This window comes from Choloepus didactylus, chromosome 4 (genome assembly GCF_015220235.1).
Source record: "Choloepus didactylus isolate mChoDid1 chromosome 4, mChoDid1.pri, whole genome shotgun sequence".
Classification (NCBI taxonomy): Eukaryota; Metazoa; Chordata; class Mammalia; order Pilosa; family Megalonychidae; genus Choloepus; species Choloepus didactylus.
Genome location: NC_051310.1, coordinates 172,486,762 through 172,503,811, shown reverse-complemented (window position 1 = coordinate 172,503,811; position 17,050 = coordinate 172,486,762). Strand labels below are relative to the sequence as shown.

At 35.4% G+C, this 17,050-nt stretch overlaps 1 protein-coding gene across 7 annotated transcripts in view; it reads left to right on the top strand.

The window, feature by feature from the left end:
• Positions 1–17,050, top strand: part of SLC25A21 (solute carrier family 25 member 21) — a 489,133-nt gene that overhangs the window by 79,163 nt on the left and 392,920 nt on the right. For 4 of the 7 annotated variants that reach the window (XR_005216541.1, XM_037834868.1, XM_037834861.1 and 1 more), the window contains exon 1: positions 5,167–5,527. The exons of 2 other annotated variants lie outside the window; for them this stretch is intronic. Coding sequence is in view for 3 of the 5 variants with exons in the window: in XM_037834868.1 (XP_037690796.1) it covers positions 5,455–5,527 (73 nt within the window). In the remaining 2 variants the exon portion in view is untranslated. Of the gene's footprint in view, positions 1–5,166; positions 5,528–17,050 lie in introns of those variants that run through there. One more of the 7 variants, XM_037834866.1, reaches the window with a different exon arrangement.

The following is a 17,050-nucleotide window of genomic DNA, read 5'->3' as shown; positions in this document are numbered from 1 at the left end:
CTATTTGCTATCTGCTCCATGGAACAGGATAATATAGTCTCAAAATTTCTAGAGAGTATCATTCAGACATTCATGAAATTCATTAAAAAAACTAAAGAGAAAATATGGGTTAATGCCAGATGATCTTAGATTTATTATAAATGTTTAGCTGGAAGGCCTGACCAATCAGTTATTACTGGTCTTTTGGTGGGGATGGCAGTAATGGTGGAGAGGGGGTAGAACTCCATCCCTTTGGGAGAGAAATACAGATTAAATGGTTTGTTGAAGAATCCATTACTTTTTTCCACTAGTTTCTCATCTTTTTTCCCCTTAAAATCCCCTCCCCTTCCTTCATCCTCCAAAAGGAGGTGTGGATATTTTGAAAAGGAAGCCTCTTTCTTGCATGCAATGAATTTTGCCCACAGTGGGCTAATTGCCAAAGCAGTTGACCACCTGTGGGAATCATTAGTCACTTGTCAGTTGTTCTGAGGTTAGTCAATTGCAGTTGCAATTTATTATACACACAGTTTTGCATCCACAAATAATCATGGCTGCTAAAACCACCCATAAAGAAATAAAAGACTGAACAAAAACTTTAAAATGTTGGCATATTACTTTACATTTATGAATGAAGTTGGGTAACATTCAACTCTATTCATTTTATCCCAATCCAGAGAAACTGGAGTCAGGGATATTGAAGAAAAAGTATTCCAAAGTTATCCTACTTGGTGGGGTAAGCAGAAGACAAGATTGCGTTATCTTTGCAATTTTACTTGCAAAAATAAAAATGATCCTAGATTGATTATATTATGAGCTTAGTTTTCTATGGTACAGATGTGTAAAATGTGCAATGATTACTTTAGAGGAAATGTAATTAAAACAATATTCTCATGAGTAGGCAGCAATGTGAAAGCCATTGTGATTAACCATTCTGTGGTTCATGTGGTATATTGTTTATGATCACATCCATAGAATGTGCTCTCTATTCTAATTCAATTCAGTATATTTATTAACTGCCATGTACAAATCATGATGCCAGGAAGTAAAGAGTATATAAAAAGATGAGCAAAAGATAATTCAAAGAGCGTGACATCATCACCATGTGACATAAAACATTCCCTGGAAAAGTATTCCCTCAGAACCAGCTAATAAAAGGACAAATCCTACTTGCTTAGAACTCTGGAGAATGATAGAGACTGGAGAATGACTCCACCAATGCTGAATCAAAGAAAAAGAAATATAATCTCCAAGACCAGGTAGGAAATTTCCATCCTGGACCCACCAGTCTGGACCGCTACCTCACTTGGTCCTTTGCAGCTTTGGAGTTGCACAGAGCAGCCCGGCCTGGGTCTCTCCTGCCATGGATGCAGACCATCGAGTCACTCACAGCAGCAGGTTAGAACACCATGCATATCCAAGGACAGGTCCCCAAGTCCATGGAGACCCAGGGTGGAACACAAGCCAATGAGTTGCACTGCATACGAAAGAGCCCCCAGGGGAAAGGGAGAAGAGGCAGAACTGTTGGCAAGAGGTGCATGCACTCTGTTGGTTGGACCACCTATATGCAAAATGGTCTTTTCTGGATTGACTCACCTTGAGATCCCTAATGAGGAAGAAATCAGAGGCAGAAAAGCCTCACACACACACACACACACAGCGGAGTGTAGGGACTGAACTGCTTTAAGATAGGCAGGTCCCAGAACTGAAAAATGTAAGGAAAGGGGGACACTGAGTGAGAGAGAATTTGAACAAATCATAGGAGCTGGGGAGAAAATTTTGCACAACAGCAAACAACAGATCAGTAGGGTTTCTATATACTAGAAATGAACAATCTGAGGAGAAATCAAGAGAAATAATTCTATTTACAATAGCAACTAAAAGAATCAAGTATCTAGGGATAAATTTAACCATGGATATAAAGGACTTGCACACAGAAAACACAAAACATTGCTTGAAGAAATCAAAGAAAACCTAAATAAATGGAAGGGCATTCCGTGTCTATGGGTTGGAACAGTAAATATCATTAAGATGTCAGTTCTACCCAAAATGATTTACAGATTTCAACTCCATCCCAATCAAAATTCCAACAGCCTACTTTGCAGAATTGGAAAAACCAATTATCAAATTTATTTGGAAAGGGAATGAGTCCTAAATAACCAAAAACATCTCAAAAAAGAACAAAGTTGGGAGACTCACACCTCCTGACTTTAAAGCATATTACGAAGCTACAGTGGTCAAAACAGCACAGTACTAGCACAAGGATAGATATATAGAGCAGTGAAATCAAATTGAAGGTTCAGAAATAGACCTGCACATCTATGGCCAATTGATTTTTGACAAGGCTGCCAAGTCCACTCAAATGGGAAAGAATAGTCTCTTCAAGAAATGGTGCTAAGAAAACTGGATCTCCATTTGCAAAAGAATAAGGGTGGGCCCTTACCGTACAACATATACAAAAATTAACTGAAAACAGATCAAAGACCTAAATATAAGAACCAGGACTATAAAGTTCCTAGAAGAAAATGTAGGGGAGCATCTTCAGGCTCTTGTGTTAGACACAAGACTTTAGACTGAAAGCACAGAGCAACAAAAGAAAAATAGATAAATGGGACCTCATCAAAATTAAAAACTTTTGTGCATCAAAGGTCTTTATCACGAAAGTGAAAAGACAACCTACTCAGTGGGAGAAAATATTTGGAAACCACTTATCTGATAAGGGTTTAATATCCAAAATATATAAGAAATCCTACAACTCAACAATAAAAAGGCAAACAACCCAGTTAATAATGGGTAAAAGAATTGAATAGACATTTATCCAAAGAGGATATACAAATGGCTAAAAAGCACATGAAAAGATGCTCAACATCATTAGCTATGATGGAAATGCAAATCAAAACCACAATGAGGTACCATTTCCACTCACTAGAATGGCTTCTGTTAAAAAACAGAAAACTACAAGTTTTAGAGATGATGTGGAGAACTAGGAACACTCATTCATTGCTGGTGGGAATGTAAAATGGTGCAGCCACTGTGGAAGACAGTTTGGTGGTTCCTAAAGAAGCTAGGTATAAAATTATCATATGACCTGGCAATCTGTCTACTAGGTATATACCCCAAAGAATTGAAAGCAGGGACTCGAACAGATATTTGCACATCAATGTTCATAGCAGTATTATTCGTAATTGCCAAAAGATGGAAGCAATCCAAGTGTTCATTAACCAATGAATGGATAAACAAAATTTAACATATATATATATGATGGAGTATTGTTCAGCTTTGAAAAGGAATGAAGTCTTGATATATGCTACAACTTGGATGAATCTTGAAGACTCTGTGCTGAGTAAAATAAGCCAGACACAAAAGGACAAATATTGTATGATCTCACTGATATTATATAATTAGATTTAACTCACAGAGTTGGAATCTAGAATATAGGTTACCGGGGGTAGAGAATGGAGAGTTAATGCTTAATTTGTACAGAATTTGTATTTAGGTTGGCTGTAAAGTTTTGGAAATGGATGTTTGTGATGGTAGCACAATATTGTGAATGTAATTAATAGCACTGAATTATATATGTGAAAGTGGTTAGAAGGGGAAATTTTAGGTCATATATATGTTACTAAAATAAAAATTAAAAGGTAAATATAGGACTATATCACACAATGAACCTATTGTAAACAATGGACTATTGTTAATAGCATGAGTATAAAAATGTTCCTTCCTGAATTATAACAAATGTACTACACTAATACAAGATGTTAATAATAGGGTGATATCTTGGGAAAAATATACCTAATGCAAACTATGAGCTATATTTAGTGGTATAATTTTCATATTCTTTCATCAAATGTAACAAAGGTACCACACTAATGCAAAGTGTCAACAAAAGGGGGGTATATGGTAACACTGTATTTTTAACATATTTTTTCTGTAAACCTATAACTTCTCTAATTAAAAAATTTTTTTAAAGATAATTTAAGAAATTAATGATCTGGTCTTTGTGTGTTTTTGTTAAGCAGCAGGGAAGTGGGGGATGTGGGTAAAACTATCATGTAAATATATCAGGATTCTCTTGGGTACAAGAAAAATAAAACTTCATTTGAGGTACCTTAAACACTGAAGGCTATTTTTGTAGCTATTTAATTGAAAAATTGAAAAATAGGGTGGGATAAATGTGAGACTCTTTCCAGTAGCCCAACAGTATCACCAAGGGACCAAGTTTCTTTACATTTCTCTCTTTTGCTTTTAGTAGTGCCTGCTTCATCCTGAGGCTGGTGCCCACCAATGCCCACAGAGAGGAACGATTTTTTCCCCAGAAGTGCTCAGCAAATATCTCCTTCCATGTGTCATTACCTCAGACTGAGTCATGTGCTCAACCCTAAAGGAATCACGTTGGCTAAGAAGATGGCAGGCACTAAGTGGCTTCAAAGCTAATGACCCACTTCTAGAGCCAGCCATACATAAATGGCATGAGTGGGAAATCTGAGATCTAGGTAGGTAGGGGAGGGGGAAGATGGATGCTGGCAACAGCTATCCACCATAGCAAATAACAGTAATTCAGGTACCACAATAAGGTAGAGACACAGTACCGTGTTGGCTGGTCTGGGTGTGGGTTCACACTATTACTGTAGTAGTTAAAGGTAACATCAAGGCTTATGTCTCTAGGATGCTAAAGAGCAGGAACATATTTGAAGGACTTTGTGGTTTACCTTGCTACTAGGAAGTCTCGTGGCTGCCTACTTTATCAGTTAGTTTGTGAAGATTTTGCTCAGCTTTCTGACTGTATTCCTTGCTTTACTGAGGCTTTCAGTGGGAAATCTGGGGAGAGAAAATAATGTATGAATGTATTTATATGCGTATGATTGCATTTAAACAAATGAAGGAAGAAAATATTATTTTGGTCCAATATCAAGGCAAGGATTAAACCACATAGTTCTAGTATGTAAAGAAGTAAACAATTTGTTTTATTCCCTTTAGATTAAAGGAAAGAATTCAGTTTCTAAGTAGTCCATTTGAGGGGACGATCCTATTGGAAAGCTACATTTCTCTCCATCTGGATCCTTCCAAGTATTTCCTCTCTAGCTTCTTCTCTGGAATGAGAGGCCAAGATCTGTCGGCTTCAACAATTGAAAAGGAAAGTAACACCAGCCTCATAGGATGTAGTGAAAAATAACGAATGATAAAATCCAGTCTTGTCATGGACTACGTTTATTACCTTCCTCTCCCTTATTGCCCCCAAACCAAACAAAGCAAAACTTGGAGCTGCAACAAATCACGAGAGTTGAGAACTACTAACTAAATCGTGATAGGTTAGGATTAGGAGGCGTCCTCAACACCAGGGGCTCTGCTTGCATCATTCCATTTGACTTTTGTTTTGCTGGAGCTTGGGGCTATGTTGCCAGCAGCAACTATGCTGACTGAAAACTGTCACAACAGCGATCATTACAATCTGGGAGTTGAGTTTAACTGGAACATATGTCTTCAATTTTAATAGCTCAGCTTCCCAGATGCCCTAAAGGAGAATATTGCCTGAGAAGGAGCTTTTCATGTAAGAATAATTTGTGTTAAGTAGCTCAGTGATCTGTTTGTTAGGTTAGAGCTGACAGTTTGTTTATATTTCTAAAGGGGTATGATGAATGGGGGAGAAGTTGATGCTAATTAGCCTAAATTGTTCCTAAGAATGTAGAGGGCTTTGCCAGTTTCATTGTTTCTGTTTCTTTGCACATTTTAAATAATTGAATGGAGCTCAGACCATTCATCATAATTTCAGGCAAGATGGAAATAAATGAACTTAGCACGGGTCTGTGTGTGTGATGGAAGATGTCACTTTAAAGGGCAATTAGATAAGACATCAATTTGGGACTAATGCAGGCTATTTTAATCTATTTGCATAAAAATATCAAACATGAATGTTTTCATTTACTCCATTAATTATCTCTGTCATCATAGGAGGATACAGCCCTTCGTTTTGGAAACCCACCTGTTCATTAATGAAATGGTGTTGCATTATGAAATTTAGGGCTTTAGCTTCTGGACAAAAGACCTGTGGCCATGCTCCCTCCCCTCCCCTGATAACATGCAATGTGACAGAAAACTATTTGAGGATGGCTCAGTGCCTGGCCAGGTGGATAATAAGTAAGGGAACAGAGAAACATTTTTGAAAGCTGGGATTCATATAATGGCGTGAATTCCCCAGTAAAAGCTAATGTACCAGTGGGGCATATTCTAGAAATTTCTAAACAGTTCTCATATTTATTTCTCATATGTGCTGGGTGACATTGTGGTAAAATGCTAAGCCTAGAATGTAACTTCCTATCTGAGTCCATCCAGCTCTACCTCTAGGTAATAAGGTTAGCATGAATGGATTATTTCATGAGTGTAGAAAAATAGATATGTTTTGTTAGTGCACTTATTTTGAGAGTTAAAATAAGAAAAATGAAACTAAATTTAGAAATCTATGATTTTTTTTCAACCTTTAAATCCTCATTGGAGGCCATTCTTTTTTAATTTATGCACATAAAATACCACAGGAAGAGATGGTATAAATTTGTGGACTGTGGAGAATGAGTGAACATTTTTGAATCAGGATCTTTAAAAGGGGTGAAATTTGAGTATGATTAAGTTAGGAAAAAGCCTCGCTTACGGCGGAAGTCAGAGACTCTGTATACATTACGGGCATGTCATGGCTTTTAAAAAGTTATGTTAGACTTCTATACAAATTGTGAAGGAATTTGTATAACCCCAAACAAAATTCTGTGTGGTTCTGAACTTTGGAAAAGTTGAATAAAGAGAGAGAAATAATGCTGGGTTAGTATTCTGATCAGGAGCAAGCCTTACTGTCGGGCGAACCAGTTGTTTGCACTGCCTGGGTGTTTTCTTGGTCCCTAATTTTCTCGGAAGGAAATGATCCTATGGCTTATGCTAGCCACGTTTGTGCCTATATGCCCTATAATTGGCATTTATTAGGGAGACCTTCAGTTTGATGGATGACTGTCAGAGCCGAGCCTGCTGGCTTTGAAGAGAGTTGCCTTTGCTCGAGTTTTCTTACATTAACTCATTAGAACTCTGCACTGCTTCAACCAGCTCTTTGTTTACTTTCTTATAATTAAGATTTTTGAACAATCGATTTCCAGAAACTTGGCAGGGGTCCAGTCTCAACTTGGAGACTTTGCCTGACAGAAAAGTATGCAACAGAACAAATATTCACAATAAGAACCTGTGAGGATTAAAGCTAAAGTTTTTGTAGCTTCTTTAATTCACTTCCCAGTTAATTAATTGCTTTTAAACATAAAAGTTTATTAATTATATTTAGTTTATATCATTAGCTGCTTTATTCCTCAACTTTCTTTAAAAGTGTCTTCTGTAAAAGCAACAGCTATAAAAATATTTTCAAATCAGGTATATAAAATTGTATGTATTATGCTATATCAGCAACCACATGAGCAAATGATTAAGAAATAAATAAGAAACCAAAAGACCACCTGAATCTGAAGACAAATTTTTAATAGGAAAACAATGTTATATATGAACCAATAAATCCCAATTATAATTTTAATTTTATGATATGAAAATCCCCAAAGCTCTGGGGATGTATTTAAAGTTAAAACTGGTATTTCACTTTCTTCTTTGAATCCCTCCAAAAATTGCACATAAAAATAAAATCTCCTTTTCCAACATTCAGTGATGGGATTAATCTTGTTTCCTGTTAGGCTTGATGTACCTCTCACTAACTTGGAGAGACACAATGGTAATAGAGTGTTCGATGTGTGTATTCTTGAAATAATTTTGGTTGATCTCCACCAAAAACTAAAAGCTTGAGGAGAAAAAATGCTCTTTTACACAAAGCAAAGATAGTTGGAGAGTATTTGCACTAACATTACAGACTTACTCATGGTTATCTCTTTACTGATTTGTAACTAACTGATGAGTTGATTATCTGTGAGGTCTGTTTACAAAAGATGAGAGCTTGATGAGTAGATGTATTCATTACTTGAAGGAAAATAAAATAAAGAATGAATGGGGAAGGAAAAATAAACAGTGTCCATTTATGAAGATGAATACTGTGCTGGGTTGTAATTTATAGTCATTGCTCTAAGTAGTGAGTTCTTAAAATAATTTTATGGGTAGTGCTACTGCAGAATCTTACCAGATAACTTGATTAGCTTTCGCACAGGTAAAGGGAAAATGAAACTCAATTGGTTTCAGGATAAGGATAATTCAACCCTCCTTACTCTCAGAAAGGAACTTGAATTGGCAGACAATATTTAGACTTCTTTGCCAATGAAGACAACCTTTGAAGTTTAGTGATGAAGTTGATTCATTAATATTTCATTCAGATGTATTAGAAAATACAACTAATCAATTTCTTGCTTGGTCTATGACACTCTGTTAATATATTCAAAGATATTACTGGACTGAAAAAATTAATTCACAGGTCAGAAGTTTTTTTTTTTTTTCCTGTGGAGGGAACTGGCAGTCATCAAAAAGGCCATTAAAAAAAACAGTTTAATGAAGAAATATGTGACTGTTTAAAACAAGTTTTTAGTCTAAACTTAGCAGAAGGCCCATGGGCCCCTTTCTGTCTTCTAGTTTGCAACAGTGTAAGAAAATAACTTTGTATCTGTTAGGCTTTGCATAAATTTTTACTTCAGAAAGTCTTTACTTTGCACAAATAAAATATAATAATTTATGGGAAACCTGAAGCTAAAATTATCTTCCTACTAATTTATATTAAAATTTATGAGATCATATCTTTTTTATTTTAAATTGATGTATTAGTGCTAAGATTTTAATGTTAAATGTCTTTCCTTTCAACCTAAAAAACAAGGCTAACATATATTGATAGTGTTCTATGTAACAAGGGCTATGCTATGTATTCCATGTGTATTGATTCCACAGTGGGCACCGTTGAGAAAGGTACTATTATTGTCAGACTTTGAAACTTGATAAAACAGGTATACAGAGGAAAAGTAACATGCTCAAGGTCACACAGCCAGTAAGCAGTAGACTGGGGATTTGAACATAGGCATCCTCCGTGACTCCAGATATCAGGACTCTTTCTGCAATGCAAACTTTAGTTTGGTTAAGTAGTTGAGCATCCATAAACAAACATCTAAATTCACTGAATTTATTGTTCATAAGGATCTTGGGATATTTCATTCTGTTAAGATGCCTTTTCTATAATGAGTATTATGTTAACATCCTGTACACACAGTAATATCCTTCTTTGCTTAAACTCTCATTTCCCAGATTATGACTAATACAAGGTTTTAGGCTAACAGAGTGGTCAAGTGTATGTGTTGTTGGTCACATTTTGGGAAGGACAGGATATGACCTGTGGTCTACCTAAATAGTTGCCATATTGAACCATATTATAAGAGTTCTGATTTGTGTTAAAGATCTAACTATTATTTTGAAAAGGAGATAAAGCAACAACAAAAAAATCTAGGCTCCAAGAAGTGGTTTCTATAAAAATCTGTCAGATTTTCAGACATGTTTTGAGGTCTATTTAACAAAGCCCAGCAATATTTAGGTACAATGAAGGAGGCTGGTTTTTATCACCAGACTAGAGATAATGAATTCTGGGATAATCTAAGCTTAATTAGCCTTAAAAATATTATGTTTTTGTGGGGTTTTCTTTGTAACTTTAAAAGAAAGGGACATTTTGAAATTGAGTGAATTACAGCTCATAAAGTTTATTGAAGATAGGTATAAAATGCCATACATAATTTTTTTTTTGAATTTTGAACTAGACTGAAGACTTTTGAATGTCCAGATTATCTTTTAAGTGCTCAGCAGAGTACAGTAGCCATACAGGAAACACTGACAAACAGGATGAGGATAAAAATCAATGTTTTCATCTCAATATAAAAAACACAGAAACTGTTTGGAAAGAAAATGTATATAGACCTTTAAGAGAAGAAATTTAAGCAGTAGATATAATTTTTAGTGTTACGTTTTCACCAAAAATTTTTTAAATGTGTACTATGCATTGAGAATACTGGAATAAGCAAGACATACAAATCCCTATTAAACTAACCTTCTTTTTGAAGCCGACAGCAATAAACACATAATATAATATCAGATAATCATGTGTTAAGAAAATAAAACCTGGGTAAGGTGGTAGGAAGTGAAATTTGGGAATGAGGAGTGGTGTCTTTTTAAAATAGGGTGGATAGGGAGGTTCTCTGAAATGCTGGTATTGGAGCAAATAATAATAAGGAGGAACAGTGGTGTTCCTACTATATTTGATGCCTGGTATGGATCATTTTTAACAGCACTTCTTCTTTGTGACAAAATTACTTTTTGTAATAATCATGCAATTTAAAGAATGATAGTTCAGTAATGTCCAGGAGAAAGACAGATAATGCAAAAAATAGTATTGAACTTCGTATATATTATTAAGCCAATAAAAATAAAATAAGCATAATTGTATAAAAATGAAATTAGTACTTAATTACATCATTGCATTTTTAAATAAAAAATGCAAAATAACATACCAATATACATTGCCGTTTGCATCGTTTCACTGTTTTAAATCTTTTTTTTAACAAGTTTTAAAAAATTGAGATATAATTCACATGCCATACAATTCACCTATTTGAAGTGTATAATTCAATGGTTTTTAGAATATTCACAGAGTTGTGAAGTGTTACCAGAACAATTTTAGAACATTTTATTTGCCGCAGAAAGAAACTCCATACCGTTTGACAGTCATTCCCCGTTCCTCCCATCTCCTCCTAGCCTAGGCAACTAGGGCTGGAGGCAGCCCAGGCAAACTAATCTACTCTCTGTCCTTATAGGTTTGTCTATTCTGGACAGTCATATAAATGAAGTTATGTAGTATGTGGCTGGCTTCTTTCACTTAGCCTAATGATTTCAGGGTTCGTCCATATTGTAGCATATATCAGTATTTCATTCTTTTTTTGGTTGACTAACAGTATTCCATTATGTGGATATACCACATTTTATTTATCCATTCATCAGCTGATGGACATTTGAGTTTTTTCCATATTTTAGATATTATGAATAATGCTTCTATAAACATTCATATACAATTTCTGTGTGGACATGTTTTCATTTCTTTGGGGTATATACTTAGGAATGGAAATTGCTGGCTTATATGATAATTCTATGTTTAACCTTTTGAGGAACTGCCAGACTATTTTGCAAAGTGGCTGTGCCATTGTGCATTCTCATCAGCAATGTATGATGGTTCTGAGGTTCTGATTTTTCCACATCATTGCCAACAATTGTTATCTGTCTTTTTGACTATAGCCATCCTAGTGGCTGTGAAGTGGTATCTCACTGTGGTTTGCTTTGCATTTTCTGTAATGGCTGATGATATTGAGCATCTTTTCATATGCTTATTGACCATTTGTGTATCTTCTTTGGAGAAACCCCTACTCAGGTCCTTTGCCCATTTTAAAATTGGGTTATCTGTCTCTTTATTATTAAGTTATAAGCATTCTTTTTATATTCTCGATACAATTGCCTCATCAGATAAATGATTTGAAAGCATTTTCTCTTATTCTGTGGGTTGTCTTTTTCAGCTTCTTATTGGTGTCCTTCAATGCACAAAAGTTTTAAATTTTGATGGTGTCCAATCTATCTATGTTTTTCTTTTGTTGCTTGTGCTTTTGGTGTCTTTTCTAAGAAACCATTGCCTAATCCAAAGACACAAAGATTTACACCCATGTTTACTTCTAACAGTTTTACAGTTTTAGCTCTTATGTTTAGATCTTTGATCTATTTTGAGTTAATTTTTGTGTATGGTGTATGTATTGTTTTGCATATGGATATACAATTGTCTCTGCACCATTTATTGAAAAAAGACTCTTCTTTCTCCACTGAATGAGTTTGGCACCCTTGTTGAAAATCAGTTGGTCATATATGTGAAAGTTTATTTCTGGGCTCTTAATTCTATTCCATTGTTTTATGTCTATCCTTATGCCAGAACCACACTGTCTTGATTACTGTAGCTTTGTAGTAGGCTTTAAATTGGGAAGTGTTCTTCAACTTTGTTCTTTTTTGAGATTGTTTTGGCTCCTTTGGTCCCTTGGATTTCCATATGTTTTAAATCTTAAATTCTAATAAATACTCCAAAAGATCACTTAAAATCACATATATGAAGTAATAAGTTAAGTTTCTTCATATTTACAATTACTGTGCTATGACAGTTTATTTCAAATCTATTGTTTAAGCTCAGGAACAGGTGTATATGTAAGTTGGAGACAAACTGTTCCTGAAATGAGTTGCAGCTATTCTGAATCTGTTAGGAATATATCCTTGAGATAGCTGTGCCTGTGTGTGTTGGGAGCCATCTGAATAACTGGTAGTTCTCCGAATTAATGTCCATGTAGAATAAAATGTTTTTTAAAAGACAAATAATAATGTCCAGTATTTTATCTCAGACATTGTTTAGAATTGCTGGTGCATAATGAGACCTACAAAATAGAATGGCTTTTGGTTGGTTTTACTATTGTTTTAAAATTCTTTACCGATACCACCTCTTGAAATTGCCTGTATGCAGGGTGCACTGTTCCTATCAACTTGCCCTTGGTATGCCACAGAGGAGGAGCAAATCATTTTGACATTTGTGGGAAGAGCTTCTTCCAGGAAGAGGGAACAAGGTACTTGAGTTACAAGTGAGTTTGACATTTCTAAGGAACTGAAAGAAGGCAGTCGTAGTAGAGTATAAAGATGGTGGAGGTGGGTGTAAGTGGTAGGACATGAGGTTGGAGAGCGTGGCAGCCATTGAAAGGAGTGCTGTATAGCTAGTGCCACCATATAATTTATGGTCCAAACCATGGCCCTTCTGACAGTAAAGGGGGCCACTATTAACAATTAAACCATAATAACAGGCTTAAATAGGATGTCTTGGGGAAATTGAATAGTCACTCTGCTTAGAGGCTATAGGACAGAGTTGAATTTTAACTATATGTGGAATCCAACTTAAAAGGACAACTTTGACGAAGGCTAAATATTCCCAAATGCAAGTGAGCAGTGATATGATCCAACACCATTAATAATTTATGAATTAGGAAGACTGAATAGTGTGTACAATGAAGTGGTTTAGAGCAGTGCTTATCAAACTTTAGCATGCAGAAGAATCACATGGAGGGCTAGCTAAAACATAGATGGCTGAGCCTCACTCCCAGAAATTCTGATTCTGTCGATTTTGCATTTCTGACAATGTCCCAGGTGCTGCTGATGCTGTCATTCTATGGAGGACCACTCTTTGGGTAGCATTGGTTTAGATTCTAGAGCATGGATTATAGAGTCAGACAGAGTTGACTTGAATTTTAGCCTTCTTGGTTGCTAACTGAGTTGCTGTGGGCAAGTTACATAGCCTTTCCACAACTCTTGTCCTCATCTGGTAAAATGGAGATTATAATAATCCCAATCTTATATGAATGTCATGAGGAGTAAATGAGGTAAAGCACTTGACATTGTGTCTGGCATTATCTTAAGTCTTCAACACATGCTATTACTATTGTTGTTAAGAACAAGAAGAATCATGGTCGGCAATATTCGTTAGATTAAACTATGAACATGCTTTAGATATTGCATCGTAAATCAAATCTAGAAATACATAGCTGCAACTACATACCCTGGAATGGTGTATCAATGCCTGGCACATAGCAGACTCTCAATTAATACTTGTTGGCTGAATAAACAAATTTATGAATTCACTTAATAGTACAATGTGGACTGAAAGAATTGATTCTCATTCTATTATACCTTTTTTAAAGCACACCTTATGTGCTGATATTCAATGTAAACTAGAGCATAAAAAAATCACGCTGTAAAGAATATGATTTATTAAGATGGTTAGGATAGATTTAAACTTGAAATGAATGAGATAGTTACATGTCTTCAAATAGAGGTAGGATAGTTGCAGAAGTATCTATTTTCAAAATTAGTTTTATTTGGATTGCTCTACTGAATTATAGCTGTGCCATATACAGAGTTACAAAATGCCACTTATTATTACTGACGAAACACTTAAAAAAATAGAGGAAAATTTCTGTAGGAAAATCAAAAGACCAAACTACTGTCAAGACAGACCCATAGTGTGGGACCTGCTGATATCAGATCTGAATGGTTTCTATTTTTTCCACTGTCTGTATGATTCCCTCATGGTAAATTAGGTACTTGAGTGTGGGTGGGGAAAGGAGAAGAGAAAGGAACTAGTATTTTTTTGATAACCTTCACTATGTGCTAGGTGATTTACATATATTATCCTATTCAATCTTCACAATCCTCAAGTGAAGTAGATATTAGTATTCCCTGTTCATTTCTTTAAAAAAAATTTTTTTTTCATTTCTGAGGACTGAAGCTTTAAGGAGACAAAGGGAGAATTAGGTGGAAACAATTTTCCCACCCAGGTTTGCCTACAAAGCCCACATTCTTTTTAACTACTGTTGGAAAGGGGATCTGTATAAAAAGTCACTTTATGGTTTTTTTGTCAACATAGAGTTGCCACATTGACATAGGTTCTAGTATTTTACTAAAGAGGGCTTAGTTACTGAAGAGACTCCAATGTAATAATAGGATATGATTATTCTTTCTGAGCTTTTTTGTTTATCCAGGGTTGTTCTAACTCATTCCATGAGAATAGAGCATCTTCCTCTATAACTTCAATACTATAGAGCATCTTACTCTATACCTTCAGATCCTGAGATATGAAACTTCAGAAATAGTTGAAGTGCAGAATTAAAGAGAAGACTGAAATTCTTTTAATTCCTAATGAATGTTTTAATTCCTATTTAAAATAACTCAATTCCTAGTTGTTATCACCTTTGGGTATAAAAAATATTTTATCCTCCTAAGCAACATAGAGTAATAAAACTGTTAGGCCAGTAGTACATTAAAAATGTAGCCCCTCCCTCTTTGTTGTTGGGCTTTAAGCATAAATAAGCCAATGAGAAGTCCCTGGTTGATACAACAGTGTTGGGAGATGGGAACCCTTTAGAGAAGGTCATATTTTGATGGACAGAAAGCAAGGACTGAGAAGAGGTCTGACCATTGCAAGTGGCACACATTTTGTTTGGATCATGTCCTGTGACCCAGTCTTGGAACTCTTTAATCATTACCCAAAATATGTCACTAAAATTGCATCTTTCATCAGTCTTATCTTTTTCAAGAGTTTATGTACCCAAGCTATACAAGTTTTATACCTTGGAAAAAGAGATAGAGAAGATGGGGCTTGGGAAAGTTGGTGTGACTTCTTTTTCTGTTCATTCACCGCTTTCAATAATCTGGCCCCTTTTCCTTTTTTAAGTACTGAGGTTAGGAGAGCTGAATTCAGTTACTCATGCAGCAGGGTTAGGGAGGTTAAAATAGGCTGTTTTTAACTCTTCTAACTTAGGTGCCATTTGTAATGCCTGTGTAGACCCACAACTTTTCTTGTGTTCCCAGATAGTTGAGAAGGGTTCACAAAAGCACTTTGCTGACAACATGATCAACATAATCAGGGCCTAAAAGTGTCATTGATAGTAACTACCTTCAGAATTGTAATCAGGGACGGTTAAAATATTTATCCAGTTTAATAGATTCTTGAATAATCCTATACTTCTTTCCAAATTAGGTGATAGGATCCAGGAGAATAGATAGCAGTAAATAGCAATTTAACCACTTTATTCTTCCAGACTTTTGGATTAGCCAAAGGAAAGCATGAGAGAAGTAAATGATTTCAGTTCTGAACATGATGCATGTTCATGCATCATGAACACCAAGTAGGCTATTATCTATTAAGCATTTTGCTAACAGGTCTAAAGATCAGCAAATCTGGGCTAGAGATAAAAATGTAAGGGTGATCCATGCATAGGTGCTAACAAAAGCAGGAAAGTCAGTGCGGTTATCCAAAGTGTGTTGAGTGAGAAAAACAGGACCTGTGACTGAGCCCTCAGAGGAGATGGACATTTAAAAGATCTTCCCTGAAGTGATGATTTAAACATAATATTAGATTTAAATTGCCTTTGGAAAATGTTTTTAAGGAAAAGAATAAGACTTGTGAGCATGAGCGTTTTCCTTTCTTTTCCAAAACTGATTTCCAGTTTACTTCCACCTCAAATGAGGTCATACAGATTCGAAATCACAGTCTCTTCTGATGTGGTTAAATTGATTTTCAAAATCAAACTATTTTTAAACATGCAATAAAAAAAATAGAAAAAAAAGGAAAACCAAAGCATCAAATTATCCATGGCTAAAGCTTTTTGAATTTAGCGAATAATCAAAGCAACCATAAAAGGAAGTGTTGCCAACATTCAGTGATGGCTAAAGAAGGCTCCTGCTTCCTTTACTTCTTTTTAATGCTGACTTCTAATACATTTCCATTTTTTAAGATATCCTTTGGAGATACGGATCTTTGTATTCTCTCTCCCATCTTGATCTCACAGGTGTGTGGCAGAAACCAAGAATAATGGCTCCCAACTTTCTCTTTCTTTTTTTAACTGCTTGTAAAGGATGTTTGACTAAATGGCAAAGCCACTCTTCTTTTTTATGTGGACAAAGCCATATCCACAAAACCTTGATTTTCAGTGTGATTGCGGTGGAACTCTCTCTTCTTCTTAAACACATGGTGGACCTATTCCTTATCCTGACAAATCATCCAACTTTGTTTCTGTTTTTCCCTCTGGGGAAGATAATGTGGTTTACATTGTTTTAGAAGTCTTGGACACCAAGAATTTTGAGGTCAGCTGAACAGGGGAAGTGAAGGAAAGAATGTCAGCTAACCCAGCGGTGAAACCTCAGGAGTGTGCTCCTTAAAGGCCATTTTCTTCATTTTTCCTTTTTCCCTTTTGTATATTAACCACAAATAACTGACAGCCTTTAAACCAACTTCACATGAAGCCACCAACAAATGTTTAAGCTTCTCAACAAATTTTCCAAGAAAATCTTGAATAAAATTTCATTTGAGTGGTGACCAATGTATTGTCTTTCTTTTTTACCCCCATCTCCTGTTGATGCAAAATTAACTAAATTCTCAACTTTTAAGAAATCAGGAAATGTAGCAGAGAGAATGGTTATCTTTCTCTAAGGTAATTTATTTTAAATGAAATAAATG